This window comes from Chionomys nivalis, chromosome 1 (assembly GCF_950005125.1).
Source record: "Chionomys nivalis chromosome 1, mChiNiv1.1, whole genome shotgun sequence".
In the NCBI taxonomy this organism is placed as follows: domain Eukaryota; kingdom Metazoa; phylum Chordata; class Mammalia; order Rodentia; family Cricetidae; genus Chionomys; species Chionomys nivalis.
Window position 1 is genome coordinate 173,476,432 of NC_080086.1, and position 24,910 is coordinate 173,501,341.

A 24,910-nucleotide genomic window follows, 5' to 3' on the forward strand; every position below is an offset into this window, starting at 1 on the left:
TCTAGTTGTGGTCTCTGTGTTAATCGCCATCGACCGCCAGAAGAAGCGTCACTGATGTGGGCTGAGGTACTGATCTGCACCCCAGGCCAGTGTCATCACTGGGGGTCCCTAGGAAAAGCTGGAGAGAGGCTAGGAGGCAAGCTGGGGTAACATTTTAAAACAGGATCTTGCTGCAACGCTTGCCTCAAACTTACTGTGCAGCTGAGGATGACCTTGAACTACTGTTGCTGCCTATGCCCCCTCCACTCCTCCCCTGGCCTCCCAAGTGCATAGAGTGCAGGCATTTGCTACCACACCTGGTAAATTACACATTTTTTGATGGGAATATTATATAGGTATTGTTGTATTCTGAGGACGCATAGGACACTAATTTCTATGATAGAAAGAAACACTTTACTAACATAATATGCTATTGAATATATGTCTCTGCATGTCATAAAACAACACAGGCAGTACTCTGAATAAAGATCTTCCTTGTTTCCATTACAGTATTGTTACTGGGCCTCCTCTCCAGTGCTGACTAGAGGATTAACAGCTAAGGCACTGACCTGTTTTCTTTTCAAAAAGAAAACAGGAAACAGAAAATTCTTCCCACTATTTTGCCTTCTCTTGCAAATTAGGAAAGGACACCCATGATTGGATATATGGAAGGAAAAAAAAAGTCTTGTTCTAGCCCGTACTGTACTAGTTCACGACCCCAGGTTGAGGCAATGAACACAGAAGCTCAGTATCAACGACTACAGGCAAACTGGTAGCTGGTGGCTTGCCAAACCCTGAGGAGGCCCTGGGAGATAAGAACAGGGCCCTGTTCCTAGACGCTACACACATGCATGGAGCTTTTGTTTTTGTTTTTTGTTTTTTTAAATATTATTTATTATGTATACAATATTCTGTCTGTATGACTGAAGGCCAGAAGAGGGCGCCAGACCTCTTTACAGATGGTTGTGAGCCACCATGTGGTTGCTGGGAATTGAACTCAGGACCTTTGGAAGAGCAGGCAATGCTCTTAACCACTGAGCCATCTCTCCAGCCCTGCATGGAGCTTTTGTAAAACATAAAATATTAATCATTACAAAATATTAGTATCATTAATTGTCATCTTTCTATGGCTGATGGTGGGACTGTGAGCAAACCAGTTTTAAGTCCGAGGCTGACTCATTCCCATCTACACAGCGCTCCCTTCCTCCCTGAAGGAGGCTTCACCTTAGGCCCTTCCACCTCCAGCCGCTTCCGGGCAGTAGTAGCGCTCCCTTCTGTGAGTGCCAAGAGCTAGCACCAGACTAAACTTCATTTGTTTTTTTACATTTATTTATGTATTCACCTATTTGTATGTGTGTCCACACATGTATGTTCATGCCACGGTATACGTATGGAGACTGGAGGCCAACTTTTAAGGAGTTGGCTCACTCCTTCCATGTTCTGGACTGAACTCAGGTCACCAAATTTCGAGAAAGAGACTTTCATCTGCTGAGCCATTCTGCCCGCTCCAGACTACACTTACACATGCTATCTCATCCCAACCGTGAGGGCACTAGTATCTCCATTTTACAGGGCTGAGGTTCACGGCATTCAGGTGGCGTTGCTAGTTTGTTCATTCAGGTCGTGAGGCTGAGATGGGATGGGAACTTATTCTAGTCCTCAGAGCCTTAGGACCTCAGCCACAGGACCGGCGCCCTCTTATCTCTGTATCACAGGCACCCCGGACCCCACGCGCATGCGCACATTTCCAATGGGCTATCATCAGACAGGAAGAACAGCTGCCCTCGGCTACCTTCTGGAGCAGCCGGTAATCTCCGAAGTAGGCAGAGCTCAGGGAGGGGGAAAAGATAGCATGAGAAAATAACAGGGTACCAGCAAGGCCTAGGGGGACATTCAGAGGGCTCTCTAAGTGACACCCTGAAAGGGAAGACATGGCATGAAGAAGCAGGGCCTACCAGTCAGAGAACCCTCCAAGAGAAAACACGGGCCTTGCCTGGTGGCTCCACATTTCCTAATCCATCTGCAGACAGTTGTGTGTGTGTGTGTGTGCGCGCGTGTGTGTGTGTGTGTGTGTGTGATTTCACTGCCACTTCCTTAGCGTCTTTGCGGTTGATGGTAAAAGACAGCTGTTGCACTGCCTGGAAATCCAAATCTTTCCCTGAGCCGAGGTCTCAGATTCAATCCTTAGCCAAAGCAGTTACTCCGACCTATTTAGAGGAGACAGGAAGGAGTCTCTCCTTTGCTTCTCAGATTTTCTATCCTATTTCTGGGTGGAATGGAGGAAATCACAGCCTCCCAGACCAAAGCAGGGCCCAGCCCTCACTTCCCAAGACCCTCACATGCTGGTCATCCCAGAACCGCGGATGCTGGCACGGGCTCTTGGCTCGCTCCTTCTGAACTGGACGTTGTTACCTTGACGGGATGGAGGCGTCCGCAGGGCTCGCCCTCATTATGTCTGTGGCTGACCCTTTGGTGTCTTCCTCAGATCGTGGCTGCTTTTGCACTTCCAAGGAACCCATGAGGAAGGGAAGTCCACCAGAGCTTCCCACAGTACAACTATTCAAACTCAACGGTTGCTGGACATAGTAATGCATGCCTGGAGTCCCCAAACTCAGAAAGCTGAGGCAAGGGGACTGCCATGAGTTCAAGGGCAGCCTGAGCTACACAGTGAAGTCTCCCAACCCCAATCCAAACTCAAGGTCTTAGAATGACCAGCCTAATTCATAGTCTGACAGTCTGTTACTAAGACTTTGAGAAGAATTTTACATTTTAAAAATTCCTTCTAAAAGATGCTGAAAATTTAACTTTCTACTTAACATAAGACCAGTGGGGGCTGGAGAGATGGCTCAGCGGTTAAGAGCATTGCCTGCTCTTCCATAGGTCCTGAGTTCAATTCCCAGCAACCACATGGTGGCTTACAACCATCTGAAATGAGATCTGATGCCCTCTTCTGGCCTGCAGGCATACACACAGACAGAATATTGTATACATAATAAATAAATAAATAAATAAATAAATAAATAAATAAATAAATAAATATTTAAACAAACAAACAAAAGACCAGTGGAGTTTCTAGGGGAGATAGGAAAACGTACACGATGTGATGGCTCTTACCACCATTTATGTGGTTTGAAGCTTATTTGTTCTTTAGTGACAAAGTCTTACTATGTGCCCGTGCTTCTGGCTTGCCTGGAATATGCCTGGTAGCAGGGCAGGCTGATCCTGAATTCAGAATAGTCTATTCTGGCCTTGAATTGATGATCCTCCTACTTCTTCAGTTTCTTGAGTTATAGGATTACAGGAATTCGATAATCTGGCATTTCTATTTTTTTTTTTTTAAAGAATCTGAAGCTAGGCATGCTGACTCATGCCTATAATCCCAGCACTCAGGAGGCTGAGGCAAGAAGATCTCTGTAAGTTTGAGGCCTGTCTCACTAAATCAGAAAGAGCAGCTGGAGAGATGGCTCAGTGAGCAAAGGACTTCTAGTCCCAGAACAAAGACCTGATTTAAAATCCCCAGACCCATGTAAAAAGCTGGACTTAGCGGCACAGTGTCTACAATCTCAGAACTCCTGTTGTGAGATGGGAGACAGGGACAAGGGAATCCTAGAAGCTCTAAGGCCTGCTATCCTAGCATAGGCAGCATAAGAGACCCTGTCTTTTTTTTTTTTTTAAATTATTTATTATGTATACAATATTCTGTCAGTGTATATGTCTGCAGGCCAGAAGAGGGCACCAGACCTCATTACAGATGGTTGTGAGCCACCATGTGGTTGCCGGGAATCGAACTCAGGACCTTTGGAAGAGCAGGCAATGCTCTTAACCACTGAGCCATCTCTCCAGCCCCAAGAGACCCTGTCTTAAACAAGGTGAAGACAGATACCTGAGGTACACACACACACACACACACACACACACACACAGAGACAGAGACAGAGAGAAGAGAGAAAAATATGGATATCCAGGACAGCCTCCAGGACTGTATAGAGAAACCATTGTCTCAAAAAAGAAAAGAAAAGAAAAAAATCAGAAAGAAGCTAGACTCAGTGGTACAAATTTGTCTGTAATCTCAGCATTCAGGAGGTAGAGGCAGGAGGATCAGAAGTTCAAAGTCAGACTTGACTACATAGTGACTTTGAGTCAGCCTGTCTCAAAAACAAAACAAGAATCTGATTGCTTAATTTATTGATGCTTCCCTAGCCTGCTGGCTTCATGAATGTGGGGGAGAAGAGGAGGTGGGAAAGTCTATCAGGAGAGATGGAAAGACCCTTCCAGCACTATAGGATTTTGATAGGTTTGATGTCTGGTCACCTCCTCCTGGCTTCTGAGGCAAGTCACATTGCCACAGATGGTCTGGGATGATTCTCAGTGTCTGGAAGACTCTAAAAATAATGGTCAGGGAGTGGACTATAATGGGTGCTACTTCTTCATTCAAATCATGACATTTATTCCAAAGGGTTTTTGAAACAACATGCATCATCATATAACTAGGATCCAAAACCAACAGATCTCCTAAGCTTTCTCTAGGCTGTGTAATGGCTATACTGCCCTATAGTACAAAATGGCATTTTGATAACAAGGTAGTATTAGGTCAATCCTTACAATACAACTACAATCCTATTGACCATGGTCTGAAGCGTTAAGCATGTTAACCTTCTCCCTGTCTCTGTTCTCTCTCAGGAGACTATACTGCCTTCTTTTCAAATTTGAGAGCTTACAATGGTAGAAAAAATTCTGTTTGGTTAGGTTTTTGGTTTTTTTTGTTTGTTTGTTAGTTTGTTTGTTTGTTGTTTGTTTTTGTTTTTTTCGAGACAGGGTTTCACTATGTAGCCCTGGCTGTTCTGAAACTCACTCTGTAGACCAGGCTGGTCTCGAACTCACAGAGATCTGCCTACATCTGCCTTCCGAGTACTGGGATTAAAGACGTGTACGACCACTGCCTGGCTCTAATTTTTTTTTTTAAGAGTCCTCACCAGTGGCTGGGATTGGCCTATGGAAGACTCGAAAAGGGGTCTAAATGTGCCACAGATAAAGAGAAGAAATCCAGATGCTGGGGGTGGCAACCACATGTGGCTCTAAGGAGCTACCCATGGGCATGGCTGTCACTTTTGTTTGACCCGACTCAAGGGAGAGCTGTCAGGCAGGTAAATCTATGAGGGAGACAGAACGAGTCTAGGAGGGAGGGAGAGAGAGGAGACACTGTGTGTCCATTGACGAAGCTCTGCTCTCTCAGGCAACAAACATTCCATCAACCTCTACTCCTGCCCCAGGTACTAAGAATCCAGAACTGGCTGGGTGGACGGTGGTGGCGCACACCTTTAATCCCAGCACTTGGGAGGCAGAGGCAGGAGGATCTCTGTGAGTTTGAAGCCAGCTTGGTCTACAGAGTGAGTTCCAGGACAGCCACGGCTGTTACACAACAAAACCCTGTCTCAAAAACAAAAACAAAGAAACAAAACAAAACAAAACAACAACAACAAAAAAAAAAAAAAAACAAAGCAAAAACAAAACATCCAGAATTGAACTCAGCAGTCTCTTCCCTCAGGAGTCTAGATGGGGAGACGGATAAATAAGCACATGACTGCAGTGAGGGAAGGAAAAGAAGGGACCAAGTAAGCACCCCAACTGCTGCCCTACGTGGAGATAAAGGGCCAGCAGGGAGCGGAGCTGTGCTGATACTGCCCCGGCACTGTCTTAACTCTGCACAGAGGTGACCGACACAGGGAGGTGGAGAGAGGCAGTTGCTTCTAAAGAGTTTTAATACAACTTCTAGGATCTTGGAGCAGTTACTTCAGGCCATGGAAACCCAACAATCCGTCACCCAGCAACCTGATTCTGGGGAGAAAACCAGAGCTTCCAGGCCAAAGAGGAAATGAGATTTGAAATATAAACAGGAGAGACTGATTCTGATTCCAAGGGAGGCATCAGCCTTCCGAATCAGACTCCAAATGCCCTGAGAGCCAGGGCTCCTGCAGCAGTAGAGGTGGCCCCTGCCACCACCATCCCTGAATGTGAGCCCAGATGATGCTGGCCACCTTCCTAATGTGTATCAGGCATAGATACAAACAGCACCCCTACATAGCTCCCCAGGAGCTGGACAGATGCATGTACTCTGCCTGCAAAGTGGCCCAACTGTCCCGGCCATGGGTGCTTTCCATGCAGAGAAGGGGAATTTGATTAGGATAGGGGAAGCCTACAAGGGACATCACATACCAGTCCCTTAAGGGGACGGGAACAAAGACAAGCTCGGAGCTGGGGAAGTTGTCCTTCACTGACAGCTGCATGGGTGTGGGGTACAACTGAGGCTCTGGGCCTGGGAGAGAAGTGATAATCAGTAATGCCTGAAAAGTACCTCCCCTTTCACCCTCCCTTAGGGAGGCCAATGTCCCAGGGACCAAGACACAGAGAGATTCACGCTTAGATCCTGCCCCAGGTCTTAACGAGAGAAAGTGGTTCCCAAAGTGATTTATTCTTCTATACATAGCTTACAGAAATAGACAAATTCCTCCTCTAGAGAGGAAAGATTAAGGACAGAGAGACAGATATGTTGGCTTAGCGTCACACAGTAAGTAGGAGCCGGAAAGAAACTGGGGCTCTTGTCCTTCCACATGCTATCTCTAGAGCTACCAACCTTTTGTGTCTGCAGTAGGCCAAAAGGGGGTTCTGCCCTCATCTGGGAGTAGTACTAACATGGATAGCCTCTAATTTTGAATGAAGCATTTTTTTTTATTTTAGTTTATTTAGTTTTTCGGCAGGGTTACGTTTACCCAAGGTGAGAGAGCATTTTGTCACCTGTGTGAGTGGATGGCCAGAATGCCTTCGTGAAGCATTTTAACCAAGGTAAATGGGCCTAGGACCCTGGCTCTCTGCTGGATTGTGACCCCCCAAAGTTATTTGTTTGATAAAAGAGAGTAGAGCATAACAGTTCAAGAAAATGTTCCAGGACATGAGTGGCAGATGCGCCAGCTGCTGACCTGAGGGTGACAGAAGAGAGAGGCATCCAAGGAGGACCCACTTGAAGGTAGTGCCTCTGGTACTTACCCCTGCAGGGGGAGTTCCCCATCAGTATAACCCTTCAGCCCTGAAGTGTGCTGGTGAGGGGTTTTCTTGTTTGCAAACCTCTCAGGAAAGCAGAACCCAGGCCATGAGAACTCGGGTTGACTGGTTACCCCACAGGCTACAGTAGCTGCCATCTGGGCCACGGGCCTCCCTGACAAGCATGCAGATTCAGTAGAAAATCACCAGTCCAGGCCTGCTAACCAGCTGCTGGACCCTGGTGAAGACACTGGCCATCACTGTGATTGCGCTTCCTCCCGGGTAAAATGTGGAAGTCTTCCAGGATGCCTGCTACTTTTTTTTTTTATTATTATTATCCTAATTGTAAAACCAAGAATTTGATAGAAGCCCAAACTTCAGTCTTCCCAAGAGTATGCGGGCTGAGAGTGAGCTGTCACCACCCCCCTCTGGGATTTCTCTCATTTGTCCCAACAGGCTAACACTTATGTATTCTGTCTCTGCACTTCACACCATGGCCCCTGTGAAACCTTTCCCACAGCCGCTCAGATGTCTGGTCGGCTCCTTCTCCTAGGAAACAGATTAGACCCACTGTTCTTCCCTCCCGCAAATCTGAACTATTGGTCTCAGGCTGAGGTAGGCACGGAAGATAGGTTTAGGGGGACTGCAGCTCTGGTGTGCTAGGAGCTGCCAGAAGGATGGGGAGAGGGGGAAGGACTTCCCTCTGGTATCAAATCCAGAGGGGCCCAAGCACTCTCTAGCGGTGAAACAGGACTCGGCTAATATTTTCTGATGAGCTCCCCTTGAATTTTCAGCCTGCTTCTGCCACCTCCCCATCACACCGGATTGGAATTGGGGGGGGGCTGCAGGCTTGAATGGATTTACCCAGATCGGTGAAATCAACAAGGATTGTAGAATGGGGACAGAAACCCAGGTGTCTGGAGCCTTAGGTCAACATTGTTTACACTTTTCTCACCCCCAAATGGAAGATTCTGAAGGGGCCTTCCAGCCCAACAGAGGATCCTATTTAAATTAGCTGAAGGCTGTCAGCTCAGAGAGGAAAAGCTGGTCTTGAAGGAGGTAGGGCAAAGTTTAGGGCCACTCTGGGATAAGCAGGACATACATCGGACCAGAGGCCATTCTTAACCCTTTTCAGCCTTGACAGGAGCAGACACTGAGGCCTGCAAAAGGGAGAGATATAGCCCCTTGACCCATCCCCCTGAGGAACTGGGGGAGGGAAGGTTTGGGGTTTCCCTTCCTTCTCTCTCCCTCTCCCCCATTGCCTGTTTTGGCAGTCGGGCCTTCCAGCACCCAGGCCTGAAAGTCCCTAACCATGAAATGTGCCCATGGGGCTGTCCAGCCAGCTCTTCTCCCAAACACATCTCTTCTGGCCTCACACAGATCCTCATCCCTGCTAAACCTTCATCCCTGGCAACAAGAATGATGCCCCCTCCTAACGTCCCCTCTTGACACGGAGGCGCAGTGGTGTTCCTCCCCAGGAGACATGCCCCCCGAAGTGTCACCAGCCCAGAAAACTAGGCGGCACCACTCACCACGCTCCTGGGCACCGGACAGCCCAGGTCGGCCCTCCCCAGCCACAGGCAGCCACCCTTGGCGCTCCGGGGATGCCCTGTAGCCCTTGTACCCCTTGACCCCCGAGCCTCACCCAGAAGAGCATGTTGAAGAAAAAGAGCAGGTATTTCACCAGCGGACTGACGAAGGAGAACTCCTCCCCGTAGGCAGCGGGCGCGCCAGGTCTCCGCGCCATGGTCCGCAGCTGCCCCCGGGGGCCTATCTCCCAGCGGCCGCCGGCCCACCTGCGTGCCCCGCAGCCCCGGACGTGAGCCGCGGGCCCACGGGGACCCGGACGCCGGGATAGCCGCACCTCACCGGGAGCCGCCCGAGCCGTGCGTCGGGGAGCAGCGCGGCCGGGGAACGGCGCCGCCGCTGGAGTCGCGGCGGGCAGCGTGAGCGGCGGAGACTCCACCGCGGCCGCAGAGCAGCCTAGCCCGCCCGGCTCCCAGGCAATCGGGCCCGCCCCCTGGCCGGCCATTGGCGAGGCTGCCTAAGCCTGACTTCTCATTGGTTGGCGGCTGATGTCACTAAGCAGCCAGCCATCCCTCTCCTCGGAGAGGCGGGGGAGACACCTGTTCTGTGAGGGACAACTTGTTAAAGGGTCAGTGGTTCTGCTTCTCCCCGCCTAGACTGGAAAGCCCGCGGGCTGCAGCTGCTTAAGGGAAAAAGAATGAGGAAAAGGAATGCACCCTGCATCCCACACCCACGGCCTCTGCCCAGTTGCTGTGCACACATGCAAACACACGTACGTTAAAATCAACAAGTACGTACTCTGTGTTGAGCAATTCGTTCAACGCTACGGAAACAGAAAAGAATGAATGTCATCCCCAGGGATCAATAAACTCAGAGAGACAAATGGCAGGCACCTACTGGAGGGTAAAGAATAGATGCAATCCTGTTTAGCAACCATATATTTTAAATGCTTGTTTAAAGCTCAGTAGTGGAATTCTCAAACCGTCCTCACCAATCTTGCCATCCTGTCATTACCGTCCAGGCCCTCTACTCAAGCCTTCTCGGAACCTTGATCTACATGTATACATGTTTTTTTAGCATGCTGATGGGGCCTGCACAGATTGAATCCGGAGCAAGTGGGTGGCCATTGTACAGGCTACAACAAGTAATATAAACCTAACCTTGGGGAGGGGCCTGATTCTGCCATCCTTAGTATGCTGTCCCCAAGCTGCGCTTCGTGTAACGTTAAATCTAAAGATCAAGTTAGACGGTGCTTGTGAATCACTCACACATAGAGGCTCATACCAGGGCTCACTAAATGTGGTGTTTTAAAAATTTTTACTTCTTTAAAAGATTTTTTTTTTACTTCTTTAAAAGATTTTTTTTTTTTTTAAGAAAAAAAATCTGTGTATGTGTGTGGGCCTGAGTGTATGTATACGTATGCGTGCAGGTGCTGATGGAGGCCGGAAAAGGGTGTCAGATCCCCTGGGACTAGAGTTAGAGACGGTTGTGAGCCACCTAATGTCAGTGCTGGGAACTGAACTTTGGGCCTCTGTGAGGGCTGCAAGTGCTGTTAATGACTGAGCCACGGCTCCAGCCCCGGTGTTTTGTTTCGGTGGAATTCAGAATCCCGTGTGGAAATAAGACAACAGCAGAATCACTATCACGTAAGTGTTAGAAGTTCAGCATTAAGGTGTCATGGCAGGAGGGACCAGGGGAAGCCGAGAATGAGAATAATAGCGACAGTGGGGAGGAGAGGTCCAGGTGGACACAGAAAGGTGTGGCAAAGCTTGGACATATAAAAGCATATTGTGTGTTGTGTGAAAAATAAGCGGATCACTTTTCATGGCTTGGTGTAGCAGTGCAAGACAATACCAGCTAATGCCAGCATGTGTCGGACTGAATCAAAACCGTAGAAGGACTTCATATCAGATGGCTGAGTTTGTGTTGAACTGATTGGGACATAAGAGTTTTGTAGAAGGAAATGTGGTAAAATCTTTGTTTTCAGATAGAGTTAAAAGAGGCTGAAGAAAGCTTAACCCCAGCACTTAGGAGGCAGGTGGATCTCTATGAGTTTGAGGCAAACCTGGTCAATGTAGTGAGCTCTAGGTCAGCCAGGGGTACACAGTGAGATCCTATTTTAAAAAAGTGCTAATACTATCATTCTACTAAATGGACATAGCGTTCAACTGTCCCCTAAGTTTTTATCTTTATGCATTAGTGCACCTCTTAACCCTCATCAAAGAAATCTCTTTTTGCAGTAGATGGTTGTTAATACAGGAACCCACGACTGGTCGGCAAACAGGGAACATGATACTGTAGAACAAGCTGTAAATGGGATGTCTATTTTATACCCCCTCTGCCCACAAGGTTCAGAGATCACTGAAGAGGAGCTAAGGGCTTGTAAGACTGAGAGGTAGTGGACACGTGTAGCGAGACAGTATCTGCTGGACATGACAGGGCTGTTGCACACACGAGCTTGCAATGGCTGTGACTTCATGTGCTCAGATGTTAGGGTTTTTAAAAATCTGTTTTTAGGACTAGGCATGGTGGCACACACCCTAATCTCAGCATTCATGAGGCAGAGGCCAGCAAATCTTTTCAAGTTTGAGGCCAACATAGAATTCCAGGCCAACATGGAATTCAACATAGTGAATTCCAGGTCGTCCAGGGCTACATAGTGAGACCCTGCCTCAAAATAAATAAATAAAAACTTGCCTTTTTGTATAAGATTAATTTAATCGGAAAAGAAAGACAAAATTAGATAGAATATTTTGAGCCTGAAAACAATTAATAACTCAGGAAAGGCTTAAACTAAGGGAATATTAAGTAAGAATTATATTGTATTTTGTACATTTCAAATTTATTAGACAAGTGCAATAGGTACTGAGTACAATTGCATGTTCAAAATGGAAATATGATTGGCAGTATTCAGAAAAAGAAGAGAGCAGGCAAGGTATGATATTTGAGGCTGAGCAAATTTAGTCAGAATAAGCATTATGAAGAAAGCTTAACTGTGTCCTCTTACCGAAGGCTGACCGTTATCCTTCCAGGGGCCACGCCTTCTTTTATGACTTTCTCAAGAAGGTCAGTAAGTCTGGGGATGGCTGCAGAACTGGAAAAATCCAAGCCAAAGCCTAAAATCCAAAGAACAAAAACTATCTATTACCTGTACTGTACCTTGATGTTCAGTAAATGAGATGATTAACACTGGCTGGTTTTTCAGTAGTGTGTGTGTGTGCGTGTGCATGTGTGTGCATGTGCGTGTGCACGTGTGCGTGTGTGTGCACGTGCACACATACACGCACATATGCTCGCACCAGAGTTCAATGTCAGTTGCTATCTTCAATTGGTCCCCACTTTATTTACTTATTTATTTGTATTGTGTGGCAGGGGAGTTGGGGATTTGTGGACAGTGGACCACTTCTTAGAGTCAGTTCGCTCTACTGTGTGGATTCTGTCTTTCCAACATGTAGGTTCCATGAACGCGAGCCATCATGTTTGGTGGTGAGGCGCCTTTCCCCGCTAACCATCTTGCTTGCTTCCGCCTTATGATGATTTTCTGAAAGAGTTATTTACATTTGTGCAGAAGCCAGAAAAGGTGTCAGATCCCTTGGAGGTGGGGTTACAGATGGCTGAGAGCTGCCCAACATGGGTGCTGACAAACAAACTCAGGTCCTCTGGAAGAGCAATAAGTACTCCTAACCGCTGAGCCATCTCTTCAGGACAGAGAGAGGGATACGGTCGAGAACCAGAACCACTTCGCAGTGCTGTACTGTAGCATCTTCATGGCAGTGTTTATACTATGGTGGGCGTCTAAACATGGAAGTCCGCGTGTATTAATTCAGATATGTATGTGTGCCTAACGTGCGAGTTAGGAGCCACAGAACTGTTAGAAGTGCATCAGTAAACACTTGTTTCTTGGCAAAAGACTATGAAGGTGTGCGAGCCACCCCTGTCCTTGAAGAGCTCATGTTCTCGCTGGGAAATCGGATACACATGAAACTTCAAGAGACATCCAGACCCACACACTGAGGCAATGGGGATGATCTATCGGGAACCCACCAAGGCCAGCTGGCCGGGGACTGAAAAAGCATGGGACAAAACCGGTCTCGCTGAACATAATGGACAATGAGGACTACTGAGAACTGAAGAACAATGGCAATGGGTTCTTGATCCTATTGCATGTAATGGCTTTGTGGGAGCCCAGGTAGTTTGGATGCTCACCTTAATAGACCTGGATGGAGGTGGGTGGTCCTTGGACCTCCCACAGGGCAGAGAAACCTGCTTGCTCTTTGGGCTGAGGAGGAAGGAAGACTTGATTGGGGGAGGGGGAGGGAACGGGAGGTGGTGGCGGGGAAGAGGCAGAAATCTTTAATAATTAAATTAATTAATTAATAAAAAAAATCAGCAAGAAAAAAAAAAAAGAGACATCCAGACATCTATCATGTCTCCAAGGACCCCTAATTGCTCTAGTCCCATCCATAGAGATAGTGGTCATTTTGAACAATTAAATTATCCACCCCACCCAAATAAACCCTATATGAGTCCAGTTAATTTTTCATTTCATGTTGTGAGACACCAAGAGGGCCACTTAATTCTCCCCCTCAAATACAAATTTTGACAAACTTCTAGTGAATAACTTTGCTAGCTTAAGAAGACAGCCATAATTTTTACCACAGAGACTAGAAAGCCCCCCCCCCCAATGGCTTTCCTCAGGAGAATGAGCAAGAAAGGGAAGGCTGAGGAGAAGAGCTTGTCCACTAGATCAACACCTCGGTGCAGAGGCTACTTGCCGTTGAGTCTATTTTAATAGAATTCCTATTAAGTCTGTTTAAGCCTGTTTCTCTTTTTTTCCCCCAGCCAAACAGTCCTAATCAATACCATGAAATGATGAACCAAGATCTCCTGGAGTGGAAGGAAAAGAGAACTTGATGTTGATAGAGAGGGATGGGGCATAAAGAAAGTGAAGGAAGACACTAGAGAGGAGAAACGGAAGTGGTACCTGAGCTGAGCCAGAAGGTACACAGAAGGCCTGCTGAAGAGGGACATACCATGCAAGGACATATGATGGATGGAAAGCAGCTACACACGACCTCGTTCCACCAACAGACAAGCACACTCATAATTACTGCACCTTTTCATGAAACTGTTCACATGGTATTTATAGCTCATTTTTGCACCTTGAACATTCACCTCAGCAGGATGTGATCTGAAGGAGAGACCAAAACCTCCCCTCGGAAGGAGCTGGCCCTTTAACAGCCCGACTAGTAAAGTTTATAGCAGACTTGCTGGCTGACTCAGCTTACGAGATCAAGTTCAGGCTAACTTGCCTTCATTTCTTGATCTGGAGAGCGTGTACTGAATACCAGCTTCATAATTTCATCCTTGCATGTTCACATTTTGTTCTGAGGATGGAACCTACGGTCATGTGCAGTCGGCAGGAGTGCCCTACCCCTGAGCCACACGCCAACGATCCAAGTGCCTTCATTCTCCAAGATCCGTGTCTTCAGAGACCAAATAAGCAGGTGGAGAGGGAGCTTCTTAGGAACCATCGCTGCAAACTGGCCTGACCTCCAGAGAGTGGTTCTGAGCATGGTTTATTGGCCTGGTAGCGAGAAGCAGGTTCAAAGGCTTTCACTTAGCCTTCTTTACTGCTGTAGCCCCCACCGTTGTGCTCAGAAGCCAGTGTAGGGACTCCGCTGAGCATGCCTGTGACAAGCATGTGTCTATCAGATGTACATTTATATCATGGGCAACAACTGAGATAAGCCGATGCCAGAGCTCTGCGGCCCACCTGACAACCAAACCTGTTCTGACTAGTTCTGACTAGTACCTGTTGGGTGTTTAGGACTCAGTACCAGTCCAAAGCCCATTCCAATTTCCCTTCACTTGTTTTCCCCTTTCTGACTTACAGCCATCAGCGAAGGACTGCAGTTTCTGTAGAGGGGTTAGGACGGTGTCTACTGTGAGTGGCTGCTTGCGTAGTGGGACCCTTCTTATTAGGGAGTTAAACTTCATGCAAGGTCTCTAGGTCTGGGACTTTGTTGCAGTCCATAAATTGGTTAAAGGATTAAGATTCTTTTTTCTTTTCTTTTCTTTTTTCAAGACAGAATGTCTCTGTAGCTTTGGAGCTTGTCCTGGATCCTGGAACTAGCTCTTGTAGCCTAGGCTGACCTCGAACTCACAGAGATTTGCATGCCTCTGCCTCCCGAGTGCTGGGATTAAAAAAATGAACCACCACAGCCTGGCTAGGACTAAGATTCTTTATCATGGTGCCAAACCTGAAACTTTTTCACACACACACACACACACACACACACACACACACACACACTAAGATTTTAAGGGTTGGTAGTATAGCTCAGAGGAAGAGCACATGTTAGGATGGGTAAGGTCCTAAGTTCAAATCTCAACAGCATGAAAACAGGCAAACCCTTCTGTAGGCTGCCCATCTACTCTGGTTCTAACAGCACAACCTGCTGTTGTCAAGGACACTCTGCAGGTCTGATTGCTGCATTGGCTCAGCTGTCAATTACAGGCACGAGAACCGCACTTTGCTGACTAGCTGCGGCCACTTGCGCCAGGCCACCCAGAATCCCATTATCTTCCCTGCATTCAGAGAGCTCATGCCAATGGCAGCAGTTTCTGCCATGTCCCTGGCCTACAGAGAGCTGTCTCAAGAGGTCTTTAAGGGAGCGCTTCTTACAGCGTATTTCTCTTTGCTTTGGGGACTAGTGGGCACAGGAAAGGGCAGATGAGAGCGGCTTACATAAGCCTACTGCTTTAGTCCAATAGCTCAGAGCCTTTGGAAGTTCTCCTCTGTAGTGGCTGTTCTCTACGAGAGCCAATGGTGCCCTCCAGCAGCACTTGGAAGCCGTTTCTGGACGTAACTAGAAGACTGTGACTGGTATCTAGGAGGTAGCATACTGCCAAATGAGGCAGGATTCCGATGAGGCAAAGCATCTAGGGCACACGCTTAGATATGCCACTTAGCTCGTTCTAGTTTTGGCCCTACTGCTAAACACCGCACAGTGCTCCATGACGAAGTATTGTATTAATACTTCCAATGTTGAGTGACCCTGCTTTGTAGCAGAAGGAATAGCTGCTGGTTTAGGTCACCTGCAGGTCCAGATTTCTGTTAACTAACCAAACACCCAGAGCCCTTTAAGACCAAGAATCCCTGAAGGTGAACATATATCAATAAATGTGGCTACTTCATCTTCATACTTCCTTCACCCTGGTCCATACTCTTAAGATCCATTCCCACACACATCCCCAGGTTAAGAAACACTGGTTGTTAGCCAGGCAGTGGTGGCGCACGCCTTTAATCCCAGGACTCAGAAGACAGAGGCAGGTGGATTTCTGTGAGTTCAAGCACAGTCTGTCTACAGAAAGAGTTCTAGAACAGCCAGAACAGCAACAACAACAAAAGATGAACTGGCTGTTTAAAACTGCGAACTTGCTGAAGAGGTGGCTCGGTGGTTAAGGGCACTTGTTGCTCTTGCAGAGGATCCGAGTTTAGTTTCCCTGCGCTCGCAACCATCCATAACTCTAGCTTCAGGGGGTCCAATGCCCTCTTCTGAACTTCAAGGACACTGTGCACACATGAGACACATGCATATATGAAGGCCAAACACACATACATATAAAATAAATAAATTTAAAAGCAAACAAACTAAAACCCCAAATCGCAAGCTTTCTTCAGTCTGGGCAGATATGTCAGTGGATAACGTAGTTCTTCACTGCCTATCTTTTTTTTTTATGGTTAGACTTTGTATGGCAGGTTATGGGACCTGCTTTAACTCGGAACTTAATAGATCCGGTAGTGATGAGAAGTGGAGGGGTGGGTTCATGGGGGAAACTGCACCCCTGTTAAAGCTCCTACCTCATGGGAAGCCCTTATGATTTCTTCAGGCAAAGAAAGTCTGTCACAAATGTTTAATGGGATGACATGGGGAGAATAAAAAATATTGAAGTGTAATTGAATTTTACATTTCGAGTATGATCCATTCTTTACAGATATGATCTCATTATAGAGAAACAGATGAGATTTGTCTGTTTTGAAAGGAAAGCTGGATATAAATAGGTTTCCATAGATTACATTAGTTCTATTATGAAATTCATGTATTTGTGATGCAATTGCTGGGGTACTTCTGTCACCTGATTACGGACAAGATGCAGCTCACCTTTCAAGGTGAGGTGTTTGTAACGATACGTTGTTCTCTGTGGTACTTTGTTCTTTGTGGTACATTGTTCTCTGTGGTACTTTGTTCTTTGTGGTACATTGTTCTCTGTGGTACCTTCACTCACCATGAATGAAAACCCGTGATAATAATATCCATGCAAAGAATTTGGATTCTTGCATCTACAATAGAGCTATGCTTACAGGAGTGTTCAAACCAGAACAGCAAACATCTATGAACATCCATTATACCGTGCTAAGCACTGGGGCACAAAGATTGATGGTATAGCTGTAAACGAAGATGCACACAGTCTAGCTCTGAGCTTGGCTAAGTTGTGTAGATTGAAAACAGATTGGGTCTAGCTTTGCCAATGATAAAAGAATATAAATTTAGGTAAGTGTGTTAGCTCTTTCCTGTAATTCCAGTATGTGGGGACTTAAGGTAGGAAGATTTTCTTGAATTCCAGGCCAGCCTGGACCACATAATGAGTCCAAGAAAATCTGGGCTATAAAGTGAGACTGTTTAAGGAGAAAGAGAGAAGAGGAAGAAGAAGAAGAAGAAGAAGAAGAAGAAGAAGAAGAAGAAGAAGAAGAAGAAGAAGAAGAAGAAGAAGAAGAAGAAGAAGAAGAAGAAGAAGGCATGGAGAAGCTGTGTATGGTGGTACACTTAGGACACAGAGGCAGATGGATTTCTGTGAGTTCAAGGCCAGCCTGGTCCACATAGTGAGTTTCAGGCCAGCTAGGGCTGTTCTGCTATGTCTTTCTATGTCACCCAAACTGGCTTTAAACTTGAACTCATCCTGTCACAGCCTCCCAGTTATTAAGACTACAGGTACGCCGGGCGGTGGTGGCGCACGCCTTTAATCCCAGCACTCGGGAGGCAGAGGCAGGCGGATCTCTGTGAGTTCGAGACCAGCCTGGTCTACAAGAGCTAGTTCCAGGACAGGCTCCACAACCACAGAGAAACCCTGTCTTGAAAAACCAAAACCAAAAAAAAAAAAAAAAAAAAAAAAAAAAAGACTACAGGTATAACCGGGCAGTGGTGGCACATGTCTTCAACACATCTTTAATCCCAGCACTCAGGAGACAGATACAGGCAGATCTCTTTGAGTTCAAGGCCACCTTGGTCTATAAGAGCTAGTTCCAGGATAGTCAGGGCTGTTACACAGAGAAACCCTATCTTACAGGTATGCAGACCATCAAGACACTGCTGCCAAGGCTGAGGAGCTTAGTTTGATTCCTGGGATTCCCATGTAGAAGGAGAGTCAACTGCCCTAGTTATCACTTACCTGCAAATGTGTGCCATGGTATGTGTGCACAGTACTTTGTACATATAAATAAGAAATGTAGCCAGGCAGTGGTGGGGCACACCTTTAATTGCAGCACTCAGGAGGCAGAGGCAGGCAGATATCTGTGAGTTCAAGGCCAACCTGGTCTACAAAGCAAGTTCCAGAACAGCAAGAATACACAGAGAAACCCTGTCTCGAAAAACAAGCAAGCAAGCAAGCAAACAAACACAATAAAACAAAAGGTAGATAAATATTTTGTTTGAAAATTGCAGCTATGTGCCGTGCATGACCGGTACCACCATGCCTAACTTCCAACACCTTTTTAAAATGAAAGTAACACTTTAATTAAAAAGAAAAGAAAGCCTAGAATTGTGGAGCACACCTGTAATTCCCAACACCTAGGAGGTGGGAGCAGAAAGAGACCCTGCCTCAATAAATAAGTAAGTAAATAAATAAATTTAAGAAAACATGCCTAGCTAAGCGCACTTGTAATCCCAGCCCTAAGAGTGAGAGACAGGTGAATTTACAGCCTATTCCAGGCCAGAGAGAGATGTTCTGGGGGTGGTTTGAAAAGGAATGGCCCCCATAGACTCGTGTACATGAATGTTTGGTTCTTAGGAAGGGCCTTGTTGAAGGAAGTGTGTCACTGTGGGCGTGGACTTTGAGGTCTCATATGCTCAAGCCTGGTGTGACAGTCTCCTTCTGCTGCCTGTGATCAAGATGTAGAACTCTCAGCTCCTCCAGCACCATTTCTGCTTGCAAGCTGTGGCATGTTTCCTGCCATAAGGATAATGGACTAACCATCTGAACTGTAAGCCAGCCCCAATTAAATGTTTCCCTTTATAAGAGTTGCCATGGCCATGGTGTCTCTTCACAGCAATAGAAACTCTAAGGCACCTAACTACCAAAAAAACGCAAACAAACAAACAAACAAACAAAAAGACACAGGCATCTGAGGAAAGACACCTGAGTTTGACCTCTGTCTTCTACACCACAGACACACAGATACGCACATATACACTCTATTTAAATGAAAAAGAAAAAAGAAAGCAAAATCTAGAAGTCCACTGTCTTCCAGAATTTTCTTTTTGTCATATATATGCATATCTACATAGGTCTGATGGATTTTTTTGTTTGTTTGTTTGTTTGTTTTGTTTTCTGAGACAAGGCTTCTCTGTATAACAGTCCCTACTGTCCTGGAACTCGCTCTGTAGACCAGGCTGACCTTGAACTCACAGAGATCCACTGGCCTCTGCTTCCCAAGTGTTGGGATTAAAGACATTCGCCACCATTGCCCAGCCTGATGGATGTCTATTGTTTCTGGAAAACTAAACAATGTCAGAGGCAATGTCTGGAATTTTTAAAGAGCTTGGGGAATTATTTAATAATTTCCATTTGAATTATCTTTTGATCCTCCTGCTAATTCTATTAGGTTACCATTTTTAGATTAATTCTTAGCGAGCATTAAAATTGTTTGTAAATGTTTACTTTGATGTTTATCAGAGGGTGTCTTGCCTAATGATTTGAAAGGAAGGTTAAGTCTGAAAACCAAAGGGAGAGGAATAGTGAAGTGATTTTAACACAGTCTTGAGCGAGACTGAAGAGACGGCTCAGAGGTTAGAAGGATTCACTGCTCTTGTGGAAGAGCCTGGTTCTGTTTCTAGCACCCACAAAGAAGTTTTTATTCTACCAGCTGAGAAGTCAATGGTCTGCCCAGGAAGAGACCTGAAAGTCAGAAATACCAACTGTTATGATTTGAAGGTGACTGTACACTGTAAACTCTATGTTTGAACACTTGGTATCTAGTCCCCCACCCACCTCCACCTACCCCCATGGGAGGAGGAGTTGTTTGGGAAGCTTGGGGAAGCTTTGGGAGGTAGAATCTCCCTGGAGGAAGTAGATCACTGGGGCTCCACTTCCTGTCTGCAGAGTCTCAATGTGACCACTAGCCTCATGCTTCCGCTGCAAGCAATCCCTTCCCTCCCATGGTAGACTGTATCTTCTCTAACTATAATCGAATAGACCCTTGCTTCCTTAAGTTGCATTTGCAAGGTACTTTGTAACAACCAGAAAAGTAGGTACTACACAAGCCAAAATGGTGGCTGCAGTTATGATGTATATTAGATTATTTGACTGGATGGGTGAATTTTCTTTGTCCCATGGTGTCTCACAAACTTTACATTTGAATGTCCATAGCTTGTCACATTCTCTACTCAGCCATTACTTCTGCCTCTCCTACTTAGAAACATTAAATAACCCTGGCCCCAATAGGCACTTGAAATTACAGCCTCAAGTGCTAGAATTAAAAAAAAAAATGTTAGCATATAAAACAATGGGCTTCATTATGGTGTCTTCATACATATACATGAATACACTTTGTTCTCATTCATCCTGGCTTCCTTCATTTTTCTGCCTCCTTCTGACCATATTCTTTCCTCCCCCTAGACAAGCCCCCACTCCTGTGTCTGCTTTCATGTCACATATATTCTTTTACCCCCGTCCCTTAGGATCCCTCTTTTAGTTTCAAGACCTACCTTTGTAGACATATAAACACACACACACACACACACACACACACACACTGTATTTATAGATTCTGCATATGAGACAAACATAGTACTTGCCTTTCTTAATCTGGCTTATTTCACTTAACATAATGACTTCTACTTCTATCCATTATCTTCCTGCATACAGTCTCATTATGTATATATACTGCATTTTATGTACCTATTTATCTCTGGATGGCCATCTCAGTTGGTTCTGTTTCCTGGCTATTTGAATAAAATAGCAACCTCATCAATTCAGCACTAGAATTTTGCCTGTAGACATAGTTTGTGTTGCTAGAGCGATGCCAACAATGACCAGCAAGTGAAGAATGGCTCCAAGTAGTTAGAGGCAAGTTGCTAATGGAGACAGGACTGGCAAGTAGCAAACATATAGATCAGGAACATGTTGTATAGGAATTAAAAAAAAAATCTAAAATGTGCAGGAATGGCGGGTTCTGGGAGACTCTGAAAGGTCTATACATTAGCAAGTCAGGAAAGTTTCAGTTCTTTGTGTTCATTCACGAAGAGAAAAACACCAAGCGGTGGTAGAACACAACTTTAATCCCAGAACTTGGAAGGCAGAGACAGGCGGATCTCTGTGAGTTCGAGGCCAGCCTGGTCTACAAAGTGAGTTCCAGGACATCCAGAATTGTTACACAAGGAAACCTTGTCTTGAAAAACCAACAGAAGGAAGAGGAGAAGGAGAGGAGGAAAAGAAAGAGGAGGAAGAGAAAAAGGAGGAGGAGGAGGCATTGCTGCCTGTTAGACTCCATTGGAGAATTCCGTGTTTACTGAACCTCCATTGACAGTACCTCTGTTTAGATCCTAATGGACAGAGGAGAGGAGAGTGGAGTTGGGTGAGGCAGTAAGAGGAACATCATGCATCTTGCAGGGGGGAGAAAGAGCCAGAGAAACAGCATGACTTCAAAACCAAGCAAACTGAGAATTAAGTCTTGAGCTTTAGGCAATGAGTTTCAAAATGTTTCCAGCTATGAGAAGTGAGATGCAAAAAAAAAAAGGTTTGGTATCCAAAACCCTGAAATGCCTTGTAAGATGTTCTGTCTCTACCATTTTGTATATAGAACTGCAAGATAGGACAGAAGAGTCTTTCTAGATGTGGAAGGAGAAGAAGGGATGTAGCATCCCCAGGGAAAATGCTATGGTGTAAATATTTCCCCAGAGTTTCTATAAATTCAACAGTGTTGGGAGATGGGGCCTTATAAGGGTTATCAGGTGAACCCTATCCTATTCTGTAAAGATCATTTCCCCTTATCCCTGTCTATGATAATCTTGTCAACTTGATCAGAGAGATGTCTAGATTAGAAAGCACGCCTCTGAGCATGTCTGTGTGGGTATTGCCATTGGCTAACTGATTATGAGGGCTCTGATCCAATGAACGGTTTAAATCCATTGATGAATCCAAATTGGAACAGGACTATGAGAAAGGTTGGAACTGTGGAATGCAGGGCCACGTAGAATGGCCAGATCTAGGATGCTTATTTTTTATTTTTATTTTTAAATGTGTATGAGTGTTTGCCGGCGTGTATGTATGTTCACCGAATACATGTGTGCTTGGTGCTTGAGTGCAGAGGAAGACAGCAGAACTACAGTCACAGATGCTTAGGAACTGCCATATGGGTGCTGCAAATTGAACTAGGGTTCTCTGCAAGAGCAGCAAGTGCTCCTAAGCCCCAAACCATCTCTCCAGCACCTCAGATGCTTTATTTTATGGCTTATTTTATATAATAACTCTCTAAAAAACTAACATTTCTTTATCTTTGGCAATGGTAGATGACTGTTTTTCGGGAGCTTCCAGAGGAAGCAGCACAGTGGAGTCCTTTAACCCCTTCCACCCTCTGTCTGTCCTGTCTCACACATGCTCACCTGCCATTTTACTGTGCTATAACTAGAGCAGACAGGCCTTCATCAGATACTGCTCTTGATCTTGGATTCCTGAATGTCCAGAACCATAACCCAAATAAAATATTTTTGTTCATAATTTAGCCTGTGTGTGTTATTCTGTGTCAGCAGAAAATAGAATCAGATAATTTATTCGTTACTTGTCTCATTGCTGGGGCAAAACATCTGCAAAACCAGCTCCAAAGGAGGGGAGGTTCATTCTGCTCACAGTTTCAGAAGTGCCAGTGCAGCGCTCAGAGGAAGCAGAGCAGGGCAGCCCTGGTTGAGCAGGGAGCAGAGTGAAGCAAGGACACGCTTCAGGAAACTCCCTTTAACCCAGCCTGAACTTCCCAGTTCCACGATTTCCCAACAGCTTAAACTTAAATCCATCAATAGATCCAAGTGTTCATTAGGCTACAGTCTCTGGGAACACTTGATCTCCTAGACACTGCTCAATTAAATTACGTTTACAATGACATAGAAGGAGGTTAGCCTTTGGAGAACAGTACCTGGTCAGAGGAGAGACTGGTCAACCAAGACGACTGTGACGTGGGGGCTAGCACATGCTTGATGATGCTGTCGATGGGCTCTAGACAGCAAAGAAAACGGCCCAGCATAATTTTTAGCAGAGAGTAAAGCACACATACGGTGCTACCTGTGTTGTGTCACTGAGGGACTTTGTCAATCACCACTGTGCTCTGAATTTGCATTATTATTAGATTGAGGTATTAAATTGTATGCTCTCCCTCATGCATGCTCCATCACTTTGCGTGTGTGTATGTATGTGTGCCCGCATGTGGGCGCATGCGTGTATATATTGAATTTAGGCCTTGTGGCTTGAATAGGTATGGCCACATAGACTCATGTGTTTGAATGGCACTATTAGGAAGAGTGGCCTTGTTGGAGTTGGTGTGGCCTTGTTAAAAGTGTGTCACTGTGGAGGTGGGCTTTGAGGTCTCATATATGCTCAAGCTACACCCAGTGTGGGTCACAGTTGCTTCTGCTGCCTGTGGATCAAGATGTAAAACTCTCAGCTCCTTCCCCAGCACCATGTCCACCTGCCTGCTGCCATGATAATAATGGACTAAACCTCTGAAACTGTGAGCCAGCCCCAACTAGATGTTTTCCTTATAAGAATTGCTGTGGTCATGGTGTCTCTTCACAGCAATGAAATCCTAACTAAGACAGGCTCTCGGCTAACTATTTACCACTAAACTATATATACTTCAGCCCCCAATCAGACAGCCTTTTAAAGATGCATCTATTCATGGAGGGATATCCAGCCTAAAATCTGCATTTCTTGCCTTCAAAGTGACACACTCTAAGATACTTGTTCTTTGTACTCTCTATTCAAGTCACCAGAAAGCCATGGGGGGCAGAGTTGGGACATGATGGCAAACAATCGAGATTGATTTGAATTCTTTGAGCACTCTGAAATTATTTCAAATACTTATGTAGGTAGACCCCAATCCTGTCTGAGCTCAGCATCCATTCATTGTCCTTCTGGAACCTTCTGCTGTCTTTCCTCTGAGAAACACCCCACAACCTGCCATTTTCGACTAAGTAACAAACTAAAGAGCCCATCTATCCTGGAATTGGAGCATAGGACTTCTTCTAGCCAATAAGAATATAAGGGTAGGCATGTGACCCAAATTGATCCAATCAGAATGAAGTCTAGAATTCAGTAGGGGAAGAGAATGTTTTTGAAAGAGATTCCTTCTCTCTTTTACTGGGGACCCTAGCATTCATGTTGCTCGTAGATCCACCAGAGGGATCCTGAGAGAGGAAGCCCACAATGAACAGACATAGAGCTGAGACGAGCTTAAACCAAGTTCTGATGACATTTGTGTCTGAAGATCCAATACTCCCTATAATCAGCTCTACCTTTAGGTTTCTCAGTCATGTGGGTCAATAAAATTGTGGGGTTTTGATTTTCTAAAAAATTTATCATATTTTGTTTGTTGCCTAAGTCAGATAAAAATAGTCACCTTGCAACTTAAAACGTACTGACCTGCATACCATTCCTCTGGTTGTGTGCTGTGCACATTAATAGGATTCTCCTTTTCTTAGTCCATCCTACGTGCAACCCTGCCATGAGGTAGGTGGCCAGATCTAGGACGCCTGTTTTTGTAGCTCAGCTATTGACTTTCTCTGTTCCTCTTGCAAAGGCCTCCTTTCAGCCGCACTAGCAGGGAGCCCACAGTGGGGCTCCTTTAAAGGTGGATCCAAAAGGCTAATCCTACAGACAGCTGAGCACAGACAGCCGGGCAACCCAAGCTGGCATGTACAGTCCCCAGGCCGACACCGACCTCTCTGGAATGGGCAGCTCCCGCAGAGCCCAGCTTCAGAAGGGCCTCACCAGCAGTTTCTGACGGAGGCGGAAAATAACCCCCAAAAACGTGGCTCTCTAAGCCGGGGACAGTCAAGGGATGAGTCAGCCTTCTAGAGAAAATTGTCTTCAATTTTCTGCC

The 24,910-nt window shown here is 45.8% G+C and overlaps 1 protein-coding gene across 3 annotated transcripts in view; it reads right to left on the bottom strand.

The window, feature by feature from the left end:
- Tspan33 (tetraspanin 33) overlaps positions 1-9,002 on the bottom strand; it is a 31,051-nt gene extending 22,049 nt beyond the window's left edge. For 2 of the 3 annotated variants that reach the window (XM_057789449.1, XM_057789440.1), the window contains exon 1: positions 8,660-9,002. In XM_057789449.1, coding sequence (XP_057645432.1) covers positions 8,660-8,761 — 102 coding nt within the window. In that variant the 5' untranslated portion in view covers positions 8,762-9,002. The remainder of the gene's footprint in view (positions 1-8,659) is intronic. The other variant, XM_057789422.1, reaches the window with a different exon arrangement.
- Between the last annotated feature and the right edge of the window lie 15,908 nt (positions 9,003-24,910).